This window comes from Dromaius novaehollandiae, chromosome 2, assembly GCF_036370855.1.
Source record: "Dromaius novaehollandiae isolate bDroNov1 chromosome 2, bDroNov1.hap1, whole genome shotgun sequence".
Lineage (NCBI taxonomy): Eukaryota > Metazoa > Chordata > Aves > Casuariiformes > Dromaiidae > Dromaius > Dromaius novaehollandiae.
The window spans coordinates 24,623,371-24,647,018 of record NC_088099.1 but is presented as its reverse complement, the minus strand read 5'-3'; the positions used below and the strand labels follow the sequence as shown (position 1 = coordinate 24,647,018).

At 38.5% G+C, this 23,648-nt stretch overlaps 1 protein-coding gene across 12 annotated transcripts in view; it reads right to left on the bottom strand.

The window, feature by feature from the left end:
• ADAM22 (ADAM metallopeptidase domain 22) overlaps window positions 1-23,648 on the bottom strand; it is a 143,476-nt gene that overhangs the window by 32,144 nt on the left and 87,684 nt on the right. For all 12 annotated transcript variants that reach the window (XM_064506016.1, XM_064506026.1, XM_064506021.1 and 9 more), the window contains exons 9-23: window positions 22,741-22,815; window positions 19,602-19,673; window positions 18,413-18,579; window positions 16,361-16,445; window positions 15,823-15,913; window positions 13,924-13,975; window positions 11,860-11,959; window positions 8,357-8,428; window positions 7,740-7,832; window positions 5,988-6,068; window positions 5,705-5,755; window positions 5,381-5,444; window positions 3,562-3,667; window positions 1,600-1,716; window positions 870-1,038 (exon numbers count right to left, since the gene is read on the bottom strand). In XM_064506016.1, coding sequence (XP_064362086.1) covers window positions 870-1,038; window positions 1,600-1,716; window positions 3,562-3,667; window positions 5,381-5,444; window positions 5,705-5,755; window positions 5,988-6,068; window positions 7,740-7,832; window positions 8,357-8,428; window positions 11,860-11,959; window positions 13,924-13,975; window positions 15,823-15,913; window positions 16,361-16,445; window positions 18,413-18,579; window positions 19,602-19,673; window positions 22,741-22,815 — 1,395 coding nt within the window. The remainder of the gene's footprint in view (window positions 1-869; window positions 1,039-1,599; window positions 1,717-3,561; window positions 3,668-5,380; window positions 5,445-5,704; window positions 5,756-5,987; window positions 6,069-7,739; window positions 7,833-8,356; window positions 8,429-11,859; window positions 11,960-13,923; window positions 13,976-15,822; window positions 15,914-16,360; window positions 16,446-18,412; window positions 18,580-19,601; window positions 19,674-22,740; window positions 22,816-23,648) is intronic.

Below are 23,648 nucleotides of genomic sequence, written 5' to 3'. Positions count from 1 at the left end.
CAGCATTGATTTTAACTGTCTGCAAAATTTTGCAAAACTTTTCTAATTGATAGCAATTTTAAATGTACATATTAGATATTCACATAATTATTAAATATATAATTATATACAAATATGTGATCTATATTAAGTACGTTAGTATCTTTTTATGTGTAATATATGTAATAAAGCCATTTTTTAATTGCTTTGGCAGACAACCTCAAAGTTAGATTTTTTTGAAATATGATGAAGTGGCTAATTTAAAATAATACAGTAAGTTTTAATGCAGTGCAGAAGAGGTAAGATGTTATGAGAGAATGATTCTTTTGATCTCAGGTCAGCCTTAGGGACCTGGAGACTGTTTCAAATTCTGTGAGGGACAAAGGGACTCTCCAATGACCAGAGTGCAACATGCCACACCAAACTCATGAGCTGTGCACCAAGCACAGAAGTCAGCTCACTGCTCTCTTCTCTAGTATCTCTCAGTCAACAAAATCCAATGACTTTATGACCCTGTTCAGCTGTTGACACAATAGAGGGAATTAAAAAGAGCATCTGGAAGAACAGAGACCCAGGTTTCTCAAAGGTGGCCAATAAAACCTTTTCCTCCAGTATATTGCCTGAGGAAATATGAATCAAGTTAGAGGAAGCAATGGTAAGAGAAATAACTGACAAAAATGCTTTCGTAAAAAGAACATGCACTTAACTGCAATCCATTACTTAGGATGCCCTGACTACAATGTATTGCACGTATTAATGTGCCCCCTCTATCTTTCCTTTTCAGAAGCTTCTCCAGTATAAAGACTTCTTTTTGCTACAATTCTGGCTTCCTGAAAGACAGATATATTCAGCAAGAATGGCAAAAAGGATTAAAGAGTATGAAAACATACACCATGCCCTGAACAAATTTGGTTTTCTGTGGTGCCTGGGCAGGTGCTGAAGTTGAAGGACTCGGTGGGGAGGCACCGATGCTCCAAGCACACCATGTTCGGCCCGCACGGCGTCCCATTCTCCACATAGCCCAGGTCCGTCTCCTCATCGAGCTTCACGTGGCCACCACTGCAAGACAATCAAGAACCTCCGAAACTGTGTGCTGTCACCAGATGGGACTGCTTGAGAAAGTGGGTTCTTGGCTGATACCTTCATTTCTGTTTGCATTTGTTGTGCAGAACCAGGAAAGATGTGTAAGTACTGGCTTACTTATCTCATCTGTCCTACTGCAAAACAACCCAAAATACGGTATATCTACATCAAACAATATAACTGTGAAAATAAAGACCATTTTTCTTGTAAAAGAGCTGCTGTTGGATAAAACGCTGAGTTTACTTATAGAGGACTTTATTTCATCTTACAACTGGGATTCACCTAACATACAACAACTTATTAAGCTGCCAGTTAGCTCTGGCTATTGAGGAGTATGTCTAAGTATTTTAAGTACATGAAGTACTTTACAAACATTAACAAATGCAGTATCAAGAAGCCAGAGAAGAGCATTAAGTCTCTACAGGCAAAATTAACTACTACACAGAGGGGCGAACAAAACAGCTATGTTCCTGATGCACAGTCACATTCCTGAAGCTTAACGGGGTTGAGCTGAAATAATGGTTATAGGAAACTTACCTGCAATTGTATACTTTTCCGAACTGCAAGACTGATGATGTGATTTCACCATCAAGTTCTCCAAGTCTCGGCACACTAGATATATTGGAGCATAGAAGATATCCACAAAGCACATCCCTGCATTGAGAGGTTAAACAGACATTCACAGAAAAGAAAATCCAGTGAAAATGGACATTTAAAACAAATGTGTTTTTCTTCACCTGTTTTATGACACATTTGTTACTCCTTGCTTTCTCTCACTGACACTAACTCCCATAAATAATGCCCTGTTTCCCAAGAAGACGATCCTGAAGTATTATCAAAAATGGTCTGAGTAATAGCAAAGAGGCAGCTGTCAAGAACAGATCACAACAAACTGGTTTAATAACCTATTAGGATACAGTAACAGGCCAGGTAGAGGAGAAGCAGTAGACAGTGGCTTTAGACAAAATCTCAGATGACACATTTTTAAGGGAACTAGAGAAACAAAGTTTAAATGAACATGCTTTCACAAACTGTGTGCAGAGACTGTGCACTGTCAAAAAAGGAGGGTTTCACAGGGGTCTGTCCTCTCCAACATTATTTCGACACTTGTACTCATGAGTTTATAATGGAACAGAAAGTAAGGTTATCACATGTGAACAGAAAGCTGTGAAGGGGCATCAGTTCACCTGTAGTGAGGATGAGAATTCAAATAGCATTAACAGAATGGAGAAGTCATCCTAAAAAGCAGGGTTTGATGAGGACAAGAGAAAGGTTCAAAAGTAGGCAGGAACAACCAACTGCATAAATACAGAATCTGAGGCAGTTGTTCAGGTAGCAACTTGCAGGGAAAGATCTGGAGGGTTACGATACAATGAAAATTGAATGCAAGTCAGCAATGCAACGGCACAGGATAAAAGGTGAACACCATGCTGGGACGTGAAGCAATGAACCACCTCTAAGGCACAAGGAGTAACCCCTCTGCTCTACCCTGCACTGCCAAGACCTCACTGAGGGTCCTGGAACCTCTTTGGTCTCAGTGCTTTAAGAAAGGCCAACAGGAGACAGGTCAGAAGAGAGCCATGAGGATGATCAGTTTGTACCCATGGCTGACAAGAGGACAGGAATATGAATAGAAAACATGATCTATGAGAATAAAAGTAAAGAGCTGTGTTTTTTCAGCTTAAAGAAGAGAAGACTTGGGGAGGGACCTGATAATAGTCTTCAGATATGTAAAACTGCTGAAAAAGGAGGAAAATTCTGTTCTCTATGTCTGTACCAATAGCACAAGAAACAGAGCTTTAAATTGCAAAGAAGTTCAGGTCTAACACTAAGGAAAACATCCTAATGACAAATCACTGAAGATTCTTAAAGACCAAAGAAGTCACATGTGTAATGACACAGGAACAGCTAATTCTGCCTTGGTGCAGGGGGATGGACTAGAAGACTTCCCAAGGTTCATTCCAATCATGTCTTCTACATTTATGCCACTGCTTCTTCAGGAGATACTTGTACTTAAGTAGACAGGTGCAATGCCTGTAAAAATATAGTTCCTTATACAGAATAATGTAGGACTTTGTAACCCAAAAAATGACCAAATCTCCATCAAATAGATTCTACAGAGACCCATGATTTTCTTCAAATATAAGGCCAAATATTCAGACTTGAAATACTCATGAGAGCTGACAGCACCTGAAAATATGCCACACCAGGCAGGACACAGCTCCTTCATTTGAAAACTCTGTTTGCAGCAGGGAAGATTCATGACTCAGTTGCAAGCATTCCCAAAGCTCAGACGCTGCTTTCTTGTTTGAGATCATATCCTCTAGCTGCTCCTCTCCCTCAACACTTTACTGCACTAAGGTTTGCAGAAGATGACCTCAGTCCTCAGGCTAGGAAACATTTCTCTGTATGCAGGCCTTCAGAGCCTCTCTATGCCAGCTAAAGAACAGGAGCAGGGATAAAAATCTCACAGCAGCTTTTCTAAATGGTTCAACTTACTGTTTATTGCACTGTATCCAAGAGTCCTTGTCTCTTCCGCAGTTTCCTTTCTCAGTTCCTTCAATATTCAGTTTCTCATAGCAGTACCTGTCAGCAGCTGTCACTTCTAAAAACAGAAACAAATCTCTTCTAAGATGACGAAAACTTTTAAAAGCAAGGTCTTTGGGAAATATGGATGCATAATCAAAGCAAGCAGGGCTTCCCAAACTGTGAGCTGCAGCTGCTCTGTGAAACTCTGCCAGCTGCACAGCGTTTCCAGGGAAAAGTTTTATGTTGGCACCACATGACTGTTTTAAGATTTTGTACAGATTGGCCATGGTTTGTTGTTCCAAAACATCTGCAAGCCACTGGAATAAATCACATATGAGTCCTTAGGTGGTTATTAATGAGAAGTTAAACCCGGGACTTCAGAATAATCATCAGTAGGTTAATCAACACTAGAGGAAGAGCTTGAAAAGAGGGAGAGATAAAAAGAGAGAGAGAAAGCAAGTGTTATTTGTCTCATCTCTTCAGATGCCTGCCCATCTAAGCTATTCAGCAAAGGATGCTCTGGAAGTACCACATTTTAGCACAAGCCCAGAAGGGCCTAATGTCCTCACAGGAGGGACCAGGTACTCAGAGAGAGCTGCTCTTACAAGACTTCCAAATTAATTATTCCCATTTAGGGGATCCTGCTAAATTGAATAAGCTTTCAAAAAGCATCAGACCTTTTTGAGCCAGACTCCAAACCAAATTTAGACTCTCAACTTTCTGTGGCTTGTGTAAGGAACTCAATATTGGCTGCATTCCCTTGGTTTCCCAAAACAAATGAAACCTTTCAAACTGTTATGTATCTGCAAAAGGTCCTGTGTAAACAGATCACTGCAAGTCCAGCCTGCACGATGTTGATGTAATTGTGTAACCCATCCGACATTCACTAGTGGTATTTCATTTGTCCACACAGAAATTCCTGTAGGCCTTCAGTATGGGGAAAGATCAGTTGTAAATGGCACCTTTCGAATTATAATGCAACCTATACCCTTGTTTTCCAATTATAAAATAACCACCCCCCTATTAAACTTGGTACCTTGCCAATCAAACACAAAACATTACAAAGTGAGAAAAATAGAGAAATGTTGCATTTGGAAAGATGAAGAAAAGTATATATTTTATCATCCAGACCAAAAGAATCACTAATTTCTTCCTATTGGTTATGTGGTTGTCGTACAACATATCTAAGTTCATTGGAACTTACACAGCGTTAACTGAATGTTAGCTAAATACATATTTTGCTTTCCAATAAATAGTATTATTCTCAGCAGCAGAGAGACATTCTTCGAGAAACCCCTGTCCTTTAAACAAGGTATGTAGCCTAAACACTGGTATGCAGAGTTCTCCTTATAGAGTATCCATTATAAATTCTTTTATCTCTCTTTCATTCCAATTTGACTAATGCATGATTCCTGCCAGTAAAAGATAGTGAGGGAATTACTGTATTATGAAAAAGGCGAAATATTCAGTACTAAAGAAACCACAGAAGAATTATGTAGGTGACAAAGAATGAAAAACATAAACTTAAAGAACTGTATTTAAAGTTTGAGGACTCCAACAATTGCTCCAAAGGAGGGGGAAAAAAAAAAAAGCTCCCTAAAACTGAAGAGCAAAGTTCAAAGCAGAGCAGAGTTCAGGATCATAGTGAATATTTTTCACAGCATACAGTCCCAGCTGATTTTATCTGCTTCCAATGATTCTGAATATGTCTCTTTCCATAACTGTTCTCAGATAACATAATTTTTCAAGTCACATGAATGATAACCACCTAGAAATAATATTTACTCACTTTCACCCCAGATATATTTACACTGTCGGTCCCTGGTTTTACATCTTCCTCCAAAACAAATACCCTAAAGAGAAAGAAAAGACACAGAAACAACTTTGACATACAGACTTGTCACATATTCTCTAATGAGGTGAACACCTAATACGTGATTCTGCTTTCTAGGTTGTTCATTTAAATGCTTAGGTCCAAAATTTGATTAAAACCCCAAATTCAGTAATGTCAATGGAAATGTCCCAGATGACTTCTGAAAATCCTAAACCAAATTCTAAAAAAAGTAATCTATAAAAGTAGTAACAACATAAAAAACCCTCAAATGTTCATTACCTGTTTGTTATCGCATGAATATCCATCCATTTTATGAATATTGGGAGAACACTACAGGAAAAGAAAATAACTGATAGATAATTCAGACAACGATGAAAACAAAGTCTACAACAAAGGAGATGACTGGCATATGGAAAATTATTTAATTATCATGCTTTCCTTCTGGACATGTAACAGGTTTAATACAAGCTTTATATAACTTACTATACAAAACAGTAGCATTCATATTGACTGAGTCTACAGGTATTTTTTTCACTTCTTAGATAAGAGAAATGAAAATTACCTGGCTGGAATTTCCTGTGCAGTTCTCTGCAATATCACAATCATTCACTGCTTCTCGGCACAAAACTCCTTTAGGTTCAAACTGAAAAAAGGACAGAAAATCAGTGTCTTGGTTTCTCTGTATCTTGTTTTGAATGCAGTACTTCCCTAGAGTTTTAACTAAAATAAAAAAAGGGAAATTTCCCAGTGCTGACTGAAGTGGAAAGATTCTGCGCTTAGCTTTGTCAGATTCACTGTTCCCTGTCCAGTCGTGTCACTGCAAAGGACGTATTACAGAACTCTTGTTTTCCCTGGAAGGTTTCTTCATCTGTGCTACCCAGTTCATTTTGCAGCTCTGTGGCTTTTTTCTGGATCTGGATGCACATTTAGGACAATTGCTAACTCCTCAGCTGCTGTGAGCTAGCACACGTCCGTGGAAGAGCTAGACTCTAGGGCTTTCTCAGCCATAAGCTCACCTTTCCCCCACCTGTCTATGAAAAATCCAGATACACACTAATGTCAGAGATACTCTGAGACACGAGGATGTAGACTACTGTCTCCTCCCCATGTTTTGTTTGCAATCCCACTTTCACTCCTGCTCTCAGGCAGGGCACTATAATGGAAAATAACTTCAAGTTTGGGAACTGCTAATACAAAGTCTTTGAGTCTGACTAACACCTCCTCAGGAGACATTTTGCAAAATACTGCCTTTCTCTTCATTAGCTCGCCCTCACCATTCTATATGTAGACAAATCATTACTCTCATTTTCAAAAATAATGTGCACAGAAGCTTTTGCTTTTTTTTTTCCCTGAGTCTTTAATATGGTGCCAATGTCACTTGGATACTCGAACAAAATTCACCCACACTGGCAATCTGCTAATTTTTTTATGTTACATTTAAAAAAGGATTGTGCTTAGGAAAAGATGATCTGTTCCAGCATAATCTGCACTTTTTCTTTTTTTACCATTAGGATGAGTACGAAGTCAAGAATATGGTCCACAGCTACTATTAATCCTCCTCCTAAGGAAGTGAAACCCTCAAATGCCCAAAGATGAAGATAAAAATATCACACATAGTACACTGCAGTGTTAATAATATTACTAATAATCATCATTATTATTATCAACAATTGTTTGAAGTCATAGTTAGCTGGGCTCCCTTTCACTGCCCTTTACTATTTATTGATATATGAGGAAGAATATCTTATAAATAATATAGGGCTTAATTCCCTTTACTCAGTGGGATTTTAGTCAGTCTAAGCATAAACAGACACAGAAAGACTTGACTGAAACTAAAGTCAGGTGTCTTTTAAATACACATTTTTAAATATTTATGTTAGTTGCTTTTATTTTATTTTTATTTTTTTACTATATTCTTCTCTCAGGCCCCTCACTGTATGATTTTCCCATTCAGTTTCATAGGGGCAAATTCAGAGCAACATGTAAGACATTACAGAAAAGACATGTTGGTAAACATGTGCATGTTTGAGCAAATACGTCTAAAGGAATCTCATGGGATTTTCAGCTGATTCAAACCTGTTGGAAGCTGGAGGGCTTTGATTCACCTCTGTGTTTGATCACAGCCCCTGCCCTAAGTAGTCAAGTATAAAAGACAGAGAATAGCTCAAGTGAACAAGTTTTCAGCCAATTCTAAAAGGCAAACTTTCAGAAAAGGAAACACAAGGTCTGACAGCAAAAATACATGTGCTGTGGTGCCTCTAATCGCATGAGTGTATTACTGCCAGGACACTGCAGTAAAGGTCACTGCACTTACCCGACACTTTCTGCAGCAAAGCCCGTTACTGCACTGAGAGCCTGCAGTCAGGGTGCATGTATTGCAGCACTCCCCTCCTTCACTGGCACACTCCTAAGGAAAATATACACTTATAAAAAAACACATGGGAAAAGCAGATGATCCCTAAGCTCTTTTACTCCTCACTGCTTTAGTGTGCTACTGCAATAGATTTTAATCAAGCCTCTAGGCACCTGGAGGCATTAAAAAAAAAAAAAAAAAGACAAACACTGTGGGGACTAAAGCGGTTTGCTATGCCATATAGGAAATAATTGTATTAATTTCACAGTGTCTATCATTAAATACTGACATTTTAGCATTGACCAGGATCACACTTCCATCTAAGAACATACTTTCTCAAATGCCTTTTAAGGCCTGATTCTGCAGTGGTAGTTACTGCTATTACTCTTTAAGATTTACGCAGTGAAAAAATATAAAAACTGGCCCACATTATGTTAAACATGATGGAAACAGGTAAGAAACGAAGAATCCCAGGACTATAGCATTGCCTGTCTTCCTCCACTTAATGTCAATGGTTGTTACGGGCACCAATATGTCCTGGAGAATCCAGTTACTATTTTAGATTACATTCCACTTACTGCAATAGTCCCACAGTCACATTCTTCCCCATCTTCCACAAAACCATTGCCACATTCTGGAGGATCCAGAAGCTGCAGAGCAAAATTAGAAATCAAAGGACATGTCTTTCCTAAGGGAACCACTGTCATATATATTCTGTACAACATGGTTTTTTAGCTAGCACTCCAAATGCATTACCAAAAACACAGTACCCACGACTCAGGGAGAGTGGGATTAGAAACAACACAAATAAAACATGCAGAGAGCAACCAACCCAATGAATTAATTCAGCAATTCTGCAGAGCAACATGGCATCATCTATGTTAGAGTGACATTTTTATAGCAGATTCAGTCTGAGCAGAAGCCACAATCAAAAATAACAAGTGTGACAATAACTGAAAAATGTTAAAACAATACAACACTTTAATTATAGTTAGAGGGGCTGCAATTGTTACTGAAATCAAGTGATGAAGGCTGTGTCCCACGTTGAATTCCATATTATACCTTGAGAAGGAAAAGCCATAAAAATTGTCCTGTGGAAGCAAATGGCACAGAAACGAAGGGAGAGCCTGTGATTCTTATTTAGTCTTTGCTACAGTCAGATGCTCTTTCCTTCTCTTTTCCTATACCATATTTTTGAATTTGTGGCAGTTTTCAATAAGCACGTGTCACAGCTGGATGAGAAAGCACTGCTGATAAGGCTTCTACCCTCCTCCACTTTCCCTTTACCCTCCTGCTGCAACTTTAAATATCTAAATCTGTATATCTCTAGTAGTAATAATTTCCTTTCCCACAGGCAAGATTCATTCATCATTCTTTAATAAGAATCCATACTTTGCTCTCTTTTAATGGACCCTTATACTTTGTTCTTTACTGTTTGATTGTTTCCCTCATTTTAAAATTTCTAAAGGCAATTCTTCAAAAAGAAAAAAAAATTTTCTTTGGGCATAAGAAAACATAATAGCAACTTTTATTACATAAATCAGAAGGTATATAAGCATCTCACCAAGAGAGATAGGCTAAAATTCTGCAGATTGTCTGTCTAGCTCTCCAGTTAAACTAGGATCATTCCAGAAACCATTGTGCTTGCAAGCCATCTGCACGAGTAAGTCACTTGTGGTGCACAGTGCCTTCCTTGCTGCTGCTGCTGCCTTGCTGCCAGTAGCCAACAGGCTGGAGTGTCACCACGCACACTTCAACAGTGCCACAAGCCAGTTTGAGGTTTGTGGCACAGTGTGACATGCTATTATTAGATACCTCTTTGAAATGGAAATTTGACTGCAGCTTGAAATGCATGGGTAGAATGTTACATTAAATATAAGCAAGTAATTTTCTTATAGAATTATTAAATAGTCATTAAAACTGCTTGCTTCCTAGATATTTTTCCAGACATCTTAATCTCTTCAGTATCTCTAGGTGTGCTGCACAAGTAGACTGAAAAACAGGGGGTCCTGCCATAAAATGTAGGGCCAATTTGCTGCAGAACATAGGGCCAACTAAATATTAAATGAAAGGAAAAACATGAAAAGTAAATTAGACAACTTTTCTCCCAAAGTCTTTATATAATTCAGTTATTCATTAAAAACGGCATATGTTCAATATGCTCCAGCAGTCATTAAAGTAACTTCTGGGATCAAGGCAGGTCTTACAGTGGAGCACTGTACAACACTGCACCTTCACACATCACGTTTCCTTTATCTCATATTTCTTTAAAAGTAAGTTTATGTTTCACCACTCTTGCTGGGAAACATGCCTTTTTGACAGCCTTGTGAATTAGAGACACACCTATTGTTACTAACGTTAATAATTTTAAAACAACTCAAACAACAATACATGAAAGGCTCAATCACCCTGGCTTCCACATCTGACTTTCACATTTTCATACCCCATGAGAAAAAAAATGCAAACGCTGCTAATCTGAATTGAGATGAAAGTAAATTGTTTTTCTTTTTTTCCAAGTGACAGATGTGCAGTGAACATAATCGCTAAACAAGCCCAAGCAAGACAGCTTTATGTTATGGAAAGAATCCACTCAACAAAGAAATAAAACCATCAACATTTCTCTCTGCCTGTAATGAGATGGAAAAAGCAAACTTCTAAAATGCAGGGATGTTTTAAAAAATGAAAAGCCATATATCTTATCAATGAATTACAGTGCTCTCTCGCACTTCTTAATAATATGCATTTCCATGAAACATTTTGCAGAGATAAGCAGATACAAACTTTTGCTTACAGTCATCAAAACAGAAGATGGTGTTTTCTATACAAACCTCTAGAGGTGGCTTTCAGTAGGTGCCAAGCACCAGAAAACACAAACTCATTCTTTGATTATTTATTAATAACATCAGTTCTCTCATACTAAGAAATACTCAAACCTGCAATTCTTAAGCTATCCAGATTTGATGCCTTCTCTTCCTCTCTAATATTTTTTGAAATTCTGTGGCTGTGGAATCTGTCAGAAATTGTACTTTTTCCTCAGCCACTCCAGAAGGAACATACTCGCTCTAGTATTGACTTTCTCTTTTACATTTGTGATCACCTCAACCACCAAGCCTTTTTTCCAAGTTAGACTGCCTCTCTGCCTTAGCCTCTTTCCTTTGTTCATTGAAAGACAACCATTAAATAGAGGTTAACATTAATTATATATAGGAAAAAGTCACAACTATCATCTCAAGCAGAGCCCGGTGATGAGTTGTGCAGCCGGTGCCTGCTGCTGCCACGCCGCTCCCAAGAGCACGAGGAACACCCCAGTGATGCCTGTCCTCTGCGGCGCGCGGCTTTCCCTCCTGCTCTGCCTCTCCTAGCATTTGAAAAATTAGTCATAGTTTTCAAACACTGCTGTGAAAAGCCGCCATAAAATCCTTTCAGAGAACTGTAGGAAAGAGGGGAAACAATCTCTTGATGGTGAAACCACAGTTACTTCAGAAGATGCCAATTTATTAATCTTTCTCTGAGGACAAAAAGCATTAACTTTGCCTTCTCCAATTCAGAGACTACCAAAACCACTGGTAACAATCGCTCTTCGAAAAGCAGCTTGTGCGAGGCTGTGCACTCACTGGAGAGGAGCTCTGTCTTATCCTCAGGATAGATGTGAAACAAAAGCAATCTTGCTTCAACTTCCAGAGAATTGCACCAGAAGACATCAATTCAAAGCAAATTAGAATTAGAGTTGTGCAAAGTTTACCAAGACACTTGAAATGTCAGCAAAAAAATTCAACAGCATATCATAATTACAATACATAAAAGAAAATTGCATGAGGGATGGTTCTAAATCGAAGCCTGGGAGAACTCTGTTGGACATGAAACCATCTATTAAAAAATTATTTAAATATCATTGCCAAACTAGTATGAACTAAAATCAGCCACTTTTCACCAAGCTGTCACCAGGAAATCTGGAACTTAAAAAGAACCGGAAATCTCAGAATTACAGGTTTTTTTCCCATAATATTGCTTTCACTCTTCTTGGTTTCTTCTAAATTAGAAATACAACAGATGTAATATTCAAAAATAAGGTAATATTTACCTTGGTGGGTTTATTGAAAAGGCAGGCTCCACCTCCATTGTTTAAAAATTCATGATACTCTTCAATATCACACTTGGAGAACTTGCTTGGAAGATAATACCTGCAAAGAAATGAGATAGCAGGATTATTTTCTATAGTGCTTTTTGCAGTATATCTTCTTTTTTCAAAATAGGGGGATGAGAAACATATAGTTATACTCTAGGAAAAGTGCTAGAATATACAATTTAGAACCAGAGTGAAGATATCTGCTTGTAACTCATTCTAATTGATAAATTGTTTTCATAAATGGAAAGCAACTTTTAACAATGAGGTAGAGCTTGCATAAAGTGAGAAGCTAAAAAGATTTCACTGTGTGTTCATTTATGCCAAATACCACAAATCCTTATTATACAATATGTAGTTCTCACAAACATGATCAATTCCACTAAAGGACCTGATCTCAGAAACGCATTTATTTTTTCCCATACATATTGTAGGAGACAACTGCTGCCTTTCCCACACAGAATCCGTTTAAAGATTGTTCACAGCTCATTTCTCTCTTCAATGAAATTGCTGTCCTGGCCCACAAAATTTTTATGTAACAGTGTCATACCATCTTAAAACAAGCTTCTAACCAATATCAGCTAACATTTCTGCTGCCTCCTCTCTCGTGCCCCACTGAATAAATTCCATCCCAGGACAAAGTGTCAATATAAGGCACAGTGCACCACTTAAAAACAATATGAGCTTTAACTGATGCAGAGAATCTTTGCATGGATCCTCCCCACAAGGAAAGAATTTTCCCCTAAGTAACTTGAGTTAGCTTTATATTTAGGTCCTTAGTCACAAGAGTATTTATGCATCAATCAAATTTTAGAGTCTTAAGGGCCTTCCTGTATTATGCTCACCACTGGATAAAAAAATATTAGCAAAAGTGCTATACAAAGTAATCCTGCACTGCCAGGAATGATGGCTTCCAAAACACAACTGGTCTTTTCCATCTCTGGTGTTTATGATTTAGGTCTAAAGATTACAGAGAATGTAGGATTCATCATTCTGAAAGCAGTTTTGATATTATTTTGTATATAATTATTTGAAAGGTTTGGATTTTAGATAAAAAATTTAAAGATCATTAGAGAAGAAGTCACTTTTTACAAGAAACAAGGACGCTTACCAAGTTTGTTCTTAACCTATTAAAAACAATCAGAAAAATCCTATTTGGTATGTGTTTAGGTAAAAAAGGCTTAAAAAAGGCATACATTTGCACTTCCAAAGAGCTTTGAATGAAGTATGCTTTTTTTTTTGTTCATGAAGTATGCTTTTTTTTGTTCACAAGTTGTACTGACCACAAAACTATTAGATAAATTTATACATCAGATTGAAATACCTTTAAAAGTGTGAAGCACTGTCTGTATTTAAAACTAGACTGTAGTTTAGTTCATATGCATGGCAGAAGACAGTTCTGTAATATAAAGAATTAAGGCCCAAACACACTCTAGGGAGCCTGATCAAATTTCATCTAAAAGTAAAAACTTCCCAATGCACTAGAAGCCATTCTTTACATAAAATCTCTCTAGTGACTTTATTTGTGGGTAGATGTATACTGAACCTCTAAAAGGAGTGGGCTTTTTCATACATTACACAAATTGGGGGTAAAAAATTAAAAATACATATGAAAGGTTTATGAAGAACCACAGAAAATGAGATACACATAAGAAATTTGATCACAGCATTTCAAGAATTTGGATGTGTCATTATTTTTTTCCCCCATTGAACAGCAAATTCACAGGCAAAAACAAGTTAAACATGATCCTGTTTCTTTCCAAAGAACTGGCTTGGCTGTTGAGCTGTTGTTCTTCGTGTGTTCAACTAGCAGTCACTAAAAACCTTCTTATCCTCTCATTATCTCACATGTTCACACACTTCTTTGAAGGTGTTTTTTTAAGTATGTTGTACAGATAATACCTTACTTTCTGAAAAATAATTCACAGAAAACATTCCACTGAAACACAAAAGGCATCTATTTTCACTTTTCCTTCATGTCACTGTATGAATGACATGAATCTCCTCCAGCGAGATGCTTACCCTGTGTCTCCCATTATGCATCCAGACCATGTGTCCTCACACTTACACTCACCTGACAATGAAAAAAAGTAAAATTTACACATGGAGTCTTGCAAGAGTCCAAAATAATACATTTCTTATTGCAAAATTCCACTGTAGTCACCTCATTTTACATTTAAATATAATCTGAAAAGAATCTTTTGCTATTTCATTGCACACCTTAATTTAAGCATATGTGTGCACACTGACAAACTTTCTTTCAAAGCCTATACCTGTTTCTGTGCAATTCTGAGCTTTGAAAACATGCCTTGTTTGTCCTTCCTTCTCTTAAATGAAGTCAGAGGAAACTGCACTGTCAGCCTCAGGCACCTGCAAATCATGAGTCAGCTCTCCCTCTTCCTCCCAAGTCAAGGTATTGGATTTCCAAATTTTCAGAGCAAAAAAAATGACATGTTTTAACCCATCTTACAATTTTTCAGTTCTTTTCTACTACGCCAGTGTGACTGGAGAAATCTCAGCTTAAAAAAACAATCACTGATGCACACAAAAATGCACAGTAAACACAGCAAAGTACAGGGGCATATAGTAGCTGTTCCCTTCACTCTCCCTCCTTTCCCCATCCGACTCACTGGCTGAGCCCAGCCCTCCCTTGTGCTCTGCAGTGCCGGGTGGTATCACTTTGCTCTGCTCTCAGCCCTCAGGTTCCCAAACTGTGTTTTGTGTACATTTCTGTGCATGTGCTCTGCATGTATGCTTTTTTCTTTCTGTTTCTGCAATGTGCATTACCGTAATACATGAACATTGGTTTATTGCCTCTGTGTTAGAAGTATAACTAAAAAGGAAATGAGGGCCTGCCCATTAGTTTTGTTTTCCCTCCCTCCTCCTAAAAACTTGTGCTTTCGCTCTGCTCAGCCATAAGAGCAATCACTCTTATTTTCACTTTTCTTCTGCCCCCATATCAAGCTAGTAATATGCAGCTGAAAAATGAATACTGAACATGTAGGTAGCATAGAGCATCTTTCCTACATTTCTGAATATTTTTCAAAATAAAATTATGTGAACTGCAGAAACCTCTATAAGTGGACATATCTTTGCATTATCTATCATCTTTACAATGGCTGAAAGCAAAATTCATCTAAAAAGAGAGTTCTATCATTCAATATAGTAATTATATTATTTTTTCATATGCTCATTTTAAAAAAACAGTAATAATCTTTTTTTTTTTTTTATCAGCTACGTAAGTATACGTGATCTTATAACTAAGCACTACATCATCCAAATAGTTTTAAAACCGTATGATTATTTTAATCATTCACTGTTCTCAATGTGGTGGGACTTGGTACAAAGTGGAACCAGTGAGGGTGAAATGCTTGTGGGGGAAGATCTGAATTAAGGGATTGCAGGTAAATAGGGTTCAATAAGAAGTTGAATACCAAGGTTATAGCAGACATTCGGTATCAGTGCAGTGCCGAATACAGGAGATTGGGGTAATAAAGAACAAGAGGAATCCACCCAAATCAAAGAGGGGCAAAACTGTATGGTCAAAACTACCCTGTATCGGAGGACTGAGGTGGCTCCCCACTCTCCGTCTACCTTTGCACGTTACGATGGCAGCCATTTAGCCTGTGGGAGTGATATTGGTCTCACTGAAATGAATGGAGGCGGCAGACATCTTCATGATCTATTTTTAGTCAAATGGTGACATTAGTGCTACTAGCAATTATGGACAGGGGAAACAACAGCATTTTTATAGAGGAAAATTCACAATATGTCAGTCTCTCCTCCTGTTATTACAAGAAAAGTAAAAATTTTCCAATATTGCGAGAGCCATGATAAAAAGTCATATCAGACACTGATAAGTTCTTCCAGCTGTTCAGATCCTCTCCCCTTGAGAGAGAACGAAAAAGCAAACAAACTTACCACTTATTAGTTTTCTTCTGTCTGAGAAAATGCCAATATTTTGGGCTAAAGTCTGTGCCAGAGTAACTGCCATTAAGTCTGGTTTTCCAAACTGAAAGAAACAAGCAAGGCAGGAACAGTAATCAATTAGATACAAGTATCCCAGATACAAAGTAAGCTTTTCTCATTTAAAGGCAATATTTTAAGGCAAAATCAGATGCAAAGTGTTATAGCTCTTTACTTCAGTGCAGCTACATAATGGGCAAGTGAGGAAGACCAAAAGTTGGCTTAAGAACAAGTTAAGTAAGAGAAACTCCATTTTTTTCTTGCCATTGTGGCTGCAAGTATGAATGACAAAATCAGACACTGCTGAAAAGTGTATTTTGAACCCATATCTGACTTTATTCAAGCACCGTTCTTTACTTAAACATCCCTTCTATGTAGCTGTACTAAAACTCTGTATCAACAATGAAACAGCAGGGTATTTTGAGAAACATGTCTGCGCAGCTAAATTCTGTGGTTTCCACCACTTTTTGCTCTTATCGGTATCAACACCTACCTCATTCACACCTCCGCCCTTAAGCAAGGAGCAGATTCCACCAGTGTGGGCTACGCCACTCCGACTGCTCTGAAATCGACTCCCCCTTTGACAAAAAGGAGAAGAAAAGAAGTTTACCTCACTCAGCCCTTGAGCTTTTCACCTAACCATCCCAGCATTTACCTTTCTCATCTCCAGATAAGACACCAGCATTTACAAATGCCAGTTGCTACCACCATGCTGCAAAGTATGCAAAACCAAAATGTAGAAATGGGAAAAACAGATAACCATTCACAAACCTCACATGAAAACCTTTCTACACTGTCTCCAGAAAAGTGATATCATCTTCCCATCTCCTCCGATTACCTAGTATGAGAAAGCTTAAGATAAGAAGGGGACTATTTTGCCGAATCACCTGCACCTCACCAGCCTTTTGCTTATTTACATACTACGTGAGCAGCAGGACTTGGGCAGCCTACGCTGGCATGAGCTACAGACAGCGGGAGACACCACTGCGGTGCTGTAGCACAAGTCTTCTGCAGTAACGGGCAACCGGTTAAAAGACGCAGGTCTAGGTGGACCACGTACATGCAACAAAGGTTTAGGTGAAAAGCTGCACCAAGCGGTCTGTACTCTCTGAGGCAGATGAAAACTTCCCGGAATTGCAGGGAAATGAATCCAGGAGACAGTTACTTCATGAGCCTAAATCTGACCATCACTTCAATGCTGCCCATGTCAGCAGGAATGATTGCCAGTCGCTGGAAGCAAAAGATACTCCATACCACCTCAGAGCACTGATCCATACCAGCTGTGGCAAGCTGATTTTTCAAAGGAAAAGGGAAAAACACTAAGAAACAGAATACAACTAGCTAATTGTGCTGAGCGTAGAAGTTCATTTGTAAACTGTGTACCATCACACCAGCCAGTCTCACCTCCCAACCCAACAGTGCCTTAGTAAAGGACGCAATCTGAGAATTTGATATTTCTAAATAATCTATGAATGCAATACCTCAAACACCAATGTTGCTGTTGCTGCTATGGTCAGTATTGGAGTTAGTATTACAGTGGTAGCCAGAGTCCCCATCACAGGGACAAATAGGGCCCTCTTTGTTGTAGTCAACCCACAAACGCTTATAAGAAAAATTAATTCCCATTTTACAGATGAAAAACTGAGATACAGAGGAATCAAAATCTGCAGGCACCAACTGCAGATCTCAGTAGCTCTCTTCACATAAGAAGTCAATGACAGTGATTAAGCGTGGGCAAAAAAGTTTGAGAGGCTGGATACTGCAATTGGGTATCGTGTCTCCTAATTTAAGTTGTATTAAAGTGAGGTTTTAAGCTAAGTTTATTCATGTAGGCTCCTAAAACATCAGCACAGAGAGATAAGGACTCTTAGAGCGAAATTCCTCTGGCCTACCTCATGTGGGTCAAAAATCATGAACCTTTCCTCTATTTTTATACACATACTTTGTTATACCAACCTCATTACCAAAATAACTGAGAGATTTAGAGAAAATAGGATTCCTCCTAGCTCACTATTCTTGTAGTGCATGTTTCTCTGAAGAACAAACTGTTCTGAGGAACTGAAACACTTCAGAAATCCTGCAGTGTGGAGGTCATTCGACAAAGTAAAGCAAGCTATACTGCATTATTTGCTTTTAAGCAGCAATCCTCATTGGTTTCAAAGCACACATTCTGCTTTTAAATAAAGCAAGGCTGTCAATGCTTTACCGCAGCAGAAGCAAACCTACCACACGGAGCCATGCATTACCTTTCAGGCAGCTGTGGCTGTGCTTGCGGGGTAGTTAACCGCACAGAATAACCAAAGATCACAGTGCATGCAGCTTGTGCTTAACAAGTGAAAACTAAAGTGAGAGTAAAAACTCCAGTTTCACTGCCAAGCAGTTTGTGCATTATTCTAACTTCTCCCCACCTCCCCGTCAGAAACATTATGTTCTGAATTATTGTGGATTACATACACAACAGAAAGGAGATGCGTTAGCCACTTGTGATAAGCAACCCCCAAGGTACGAAAAAAACATTAATAAAACATCATACGAGATTACGTACGAAAAAAGGTGAACTGCGTCACTTTTCTCTCTGATAAAATCCCTCCTATATTTCATAAACTCACGTAGGGTCACCAAGGGGTTTTCAGATATGGTGAACTTGTTATCAGTAGCCCAGGTTTCCATGGCAACCAATACTATCCTGGTGTTAAGTTGTTCTTTATATATCTAGTACATTAACAGAATGAACAAATATATTATGTCAAATAGAATAAAGGTGCTTTTTACCCCATTTCTGCAATAGCTTGCATAACTAAATACTTCGTTTGTACTAACACACTTTCGGTTCTCCTATGCAGTTTTATCTCCCTCAAAACCAACAAACAAACAAAAAAACAAGTAAAATCTAGATTTCCAGTAAGTTCTCTCATGCCAAAAAAAGATTGCTTGCAGGTTCTATACAGGTTCATAGAAATGAAGTGTGATTTTTGTCAGGTTACTACAGAACCGTTGCAAATAGTCCAAACATTTGGAATTTACCTGTCTTTTACAACGTCCAGTACACCTCAGTGACACAAAAGAAACGTTTTATATTCCATAGCAATCCACAAAACTGCTGCTTTTACATTTATACACCTCTTCAGTAGTATTTAACCTCATACTGTCTGACTCATGCAAAACGGGGCCATCCTTTGACTGCTGGGGTTAACAGTGCACACCGAAGGGTTTCAAGAGTGGGAACAGTGTTTTTCATTTTCAAGTAACAGAATCTTCTGGAGCGAGGGATAAAAGCCTCAGCTGATTCTCATTTGATTCATTTGAACGCATTTGATTTAGCATCATAACTACAGTCCATACAATCCATCTCTGTGGATTGCTCCTATTCTAATTCATTTACTCAAATGCATATTTTTTCTGAGAAATTCTAGTGCATTCTAATTTTAGACTGTCTTTTCGTTTCAGCCATAGTCAACACACGATCCTGTGTTAAACACTGTCATATCTAAGGTGCCCTTCACAACTCAAATTCAATGAGTCAGTCCAGCAGGGTACTTAAACCTTTGAAGCCACAAAAGATCTCTTACCCTTTATGTTAGAAAAAGGCTTATACTTGGCTGACTTTGGTTCTAAATGAAAATTTGTGACCTTCACATATGTTATTATTAGGTATACCATGAACAGACAATTCCTGCAATTATCAGTAGGATGATCATATGATTTAGAAAAACATATATTTGAGTGATACTTACTAAATCTGCCATGTTGACAACGGATTTAGCATAGCTATTTGTATGGCCAACTGATAAGCGGTGCTTTTTATACTGTGAAACAAACACAGGCAAGTTATAAACACAGATTTTAGAAAGAACAAACTCAATTTCCAAAAAAGTGTGGAGTAAAAAGCAACTGTATCAACAGTAGAACCACTGTGCAAGGCTGGGTCTTCTGTGCTGAATGTAACGTTAGTAAGTGAGAGCAGAAAATCGCTCAGAAATGCACATTACCAACATACTTCACAACAGCTATTGCAAGAATCTATTAATAAGTGTTTGGAAGTATTTTAAGATCTTTACTGAAAAATGCTACAGGAGCAGGAATACATTATCATTCTCTTTACTACCTTTCTTATTGGCATTTTAAAAGTTAATTCCTAAATGCCAACACAGAAGTTAGCAATACAACCTCCATGGCTGAAATTTCTTCAGAGGTGTTGCATCAACTTTGCCAGCACCTATGTTTTCATTTATCACATCTTCTGGGTTTTTTTCAGGTCTCTCTTAAGCCTTCTTTCGGGTTTCTTCATTTACTATATCACACTGCAGAATTCCACAGAAACTGGTTCAAACCACTTTAGTAATCAGATTGCAACGGGATCTTCACTGAAATCTATATTATAGATCTATAAAGATGACATTTGACACCGAAGATAGCTTTCCACGTACTCCTATCTGCTGAAAAACACTTATAAAGAGCACCATTGGTGTAAAAGTGAGAAGTATCTTAGAAGAATTTAAGACATAAAGGCGAAGATTTTCAGAAGTGTTTAATCACCCTGGACCCCAAGAAGCTTGATTTTAGAAGCAAAATGCTCCATATTTTCTAAAAGCTAGGGTTTTTCAGTGCACAAGACGAAGAGCTGGGCAGCTGGGTGGTGGCAGAGGCATACTTTTAAGCAGGAACGGGGGAAAAACACCAAGAACGAGATGTCACAAGAAAGTTACACTTAATAAAATAATGGAAGGAGTGTGAAGAGAAAAATGGTAGAAAGAATGAAATGAAAGATGCACAAAATAAATAGAAAATAAAGCACAGGAATGGAAGAAAATACATACACCACTTAAGTCTCTACTTGCAAATAAAATCTCAAGACTTCAGGTCTCCAAGCTTCCTTAAGCATTTTATGGAAATGTTTTAAGTATATTAATTTAGAAGTCAGTTTTAACATTTGGACTTTGAAAGCTTTTTCCCTGATTAAGAGTTATGGTTGGGCGAGGAGCTGAGGAGGCGGATTGGTGGAGCAGCACTGGCCGACAGGCACGTGGGGGCTGGCAGGACACAGCTCCCCTCTCGACACAGCTGCAGCCAGAGGAGGACTCGGGAACACAGCCTGCTTGGCCACGGTGCAGACAAACAGCATAATCACGAGGCTAATCACGTCGCCTACGGGCATTTAACCAGAAGGAAAACCATCCACGCACAAAGCAGCGCAGTGATGCTCAATCAGCAGCCTCCGGTCCACACACAACCTGGCAGCACAACCCGCCCAAACCGTGGCCAGCAGCCAGGTCTGTGCTCCCTGCGACCCTGGGGTCTCACCCATGATGTGATGGAGCTGCATCAGCAGTTTCCAATGAACGTGTTTTTGGGTGAATACAAGAAGGGGTTTCTCAGGCAACAAGCACATGGAGGAGAAGAGGCCCTGGGACCCCCAGAAGAGGGCTTTCTGCTATGTCCGAAGACTATTTGGGAAGGGAGAATGATCCAGCCTGCTCTGACTGTGACAACCTCCTGCTGTCTCTCCCAGAGGTTCCCCAAAGCTGGACAGTGGGAGCATGCTGTGTGCCCCCACCCACTCTGCGCACCTCTGCAGGGCTTCAGCTCCATGCTGAGTGCATCTACCGCCACATCTACTGCACACCCACACAATAACCAAAATGTACATACACACTAGCCCTAGCCATGGAGGAAGGGAAAAGCCCAGAGCCCATGGCCCTTCCTCGTCACTGGAAGAAATTATGCAGCTTATCCAGCCACTGATGTTCACTAGCATTTGCTTCCAAGAACTATCTCCTAAGTCGACTGGCCCTCACATTAGCTATAATTAACCAAAATTAGGAAGCATTGTCCTTGGGAGGAAATCAGTGAGCAAACTGTAGCTTCAGGTCTTCAGGCTCAAATACGGACCACGCCAATTTAGGGAATTCTGTATTCAATATTATCCACTCTCATCAAAGAACTGATTGCTACATCCACCAAACTGAACTGACAGAGGAGTACAATATTATCCAAAAACTGCCCAACCACAGTAGCAGATTCCTTTTAGACTCTGAGGTCTATTTTCGCCAGTTTGTGTATTGGTTAAGCTGTGCATCACAGAAAGGGTACGTGAAATCTATAGATACACTGACTTTAAAGCCATAAATGACCATAAAGTCATCTAATGTAACCAGTCTAAGGGGCATCACCAGTGTCAGAATTTATCTAGTTACTTCACTATTGAATCCCATTATTTCTGTCTGACATAAACACATCTTCCAGAAATGAATTCAATCTTGATTTGAAGACTGCAAAACATGGAGAATTCAGCATTTCCTTTGATATTTCTTTCACTAATTATTAATCACCTTCGCTGATTTAAATCTGTACCTTTCCTCGTTTGAATGTGCCTGTTCTTTCTTGTAGATTCTAATCTTTCTTATGTTTCTTTCCACCACATTAAATAGCTTATTCATTTCCCCCCTGAAAAAGTATAAGCTTAAAAAATAATTTATCTATATTTACTTGGACATATCAGAAAATCCAGTGTCACTGTTAATCTCCTCATTGTCATCAAAGCTGTACAATTACATTATTGTTTGTTGAGTTGCTATAACTGAGAAAAGTGCTCAAGATCAGAAAGGAAAACCGTCAGCTTAAGAATCACACTGATATTAGTCACCTTATGACACACAGTTCTAATTTACAACCTTACTTTCTGATACTCAGGCATGGATCCATTCTCAGCGAAATTACCTTACTGCAACTTCAGCGGCTAACGAGACTGCAATCTGTTGTCTTAGGGACATCCTGTATTTATTCCACCCAGATGTTGCTCTTTATTGTTCTTAGCAAACTAAGACAATATTATGTTATTGGTAGATGTAAGATATTGAAGTATGCCAGTCTTACCATTAGATGATCATTTACAATCATTAACTCAATGTATTTTGTTTCCTCTTCAACTTTACGTGGAATCTGACGAACCTACAGGTAGAGTAATATCTTCAGAAAACAAACTTCTCTTTTTTTTCTTAATTCTGTCCTGAGATATTGATAATACTTCTGGTGCTTAGTTATATCATTAAAAAAAATCTGAAATTTACCTTAAAAAGGCAATAGTATGTCAAATTTGTCTGGACTAGCAGGCAGTAAAAATGGGCATGCATTTTTATTGTGTAACTGGTTGAGATATTTTTTGGAGGGTGAATGAGAATGAATTAGATTTTTTTCTAATGTACAGTCCCCAAATTTCAGGTCCTCCAAAACATACATATAACCTTAAACAATGAAATCAAGTCTTTCACCACACCTGAGCCTACAACTTAGCTTTCTTAAAGTAAACCCCCACTGGGCCTTTCTCTCTAAAAAATCAGTTGTATTGGCTAAAAACATTAAATGTTTTCTACAGAGAAAGGGAATCACCCTGACTTTTTTACTAAAAAACTCTTTTAACAATTGTATTATTTATTCACATACTGCATGATTCACACACTGAACACAGTACTCACCTCAGTGTCACATTTACTTCTAGTTTAGAAATATTTATGACTGTGCTTCTCCATGAGGTTCTTGTTTTCCTGACTTTTCCAGGACAGTTATAACATCATTATGGTTTGAAAATCCAGAGTAATGGCTAGTTTATAAACCACATGATAGAGCCTCAAAAATGATTTCTGGAATTTCTCTAATGTCATTCTCACTTCTCTTTCGCCTCTAAGATGCTTACATTAACTACAGATATAAAAGTCATCTTCTTTTCCAACTGGTCTCAGTATTTCATGTTTGCCCACTGTTCAGAACCCTTAAACTGGCCCTGT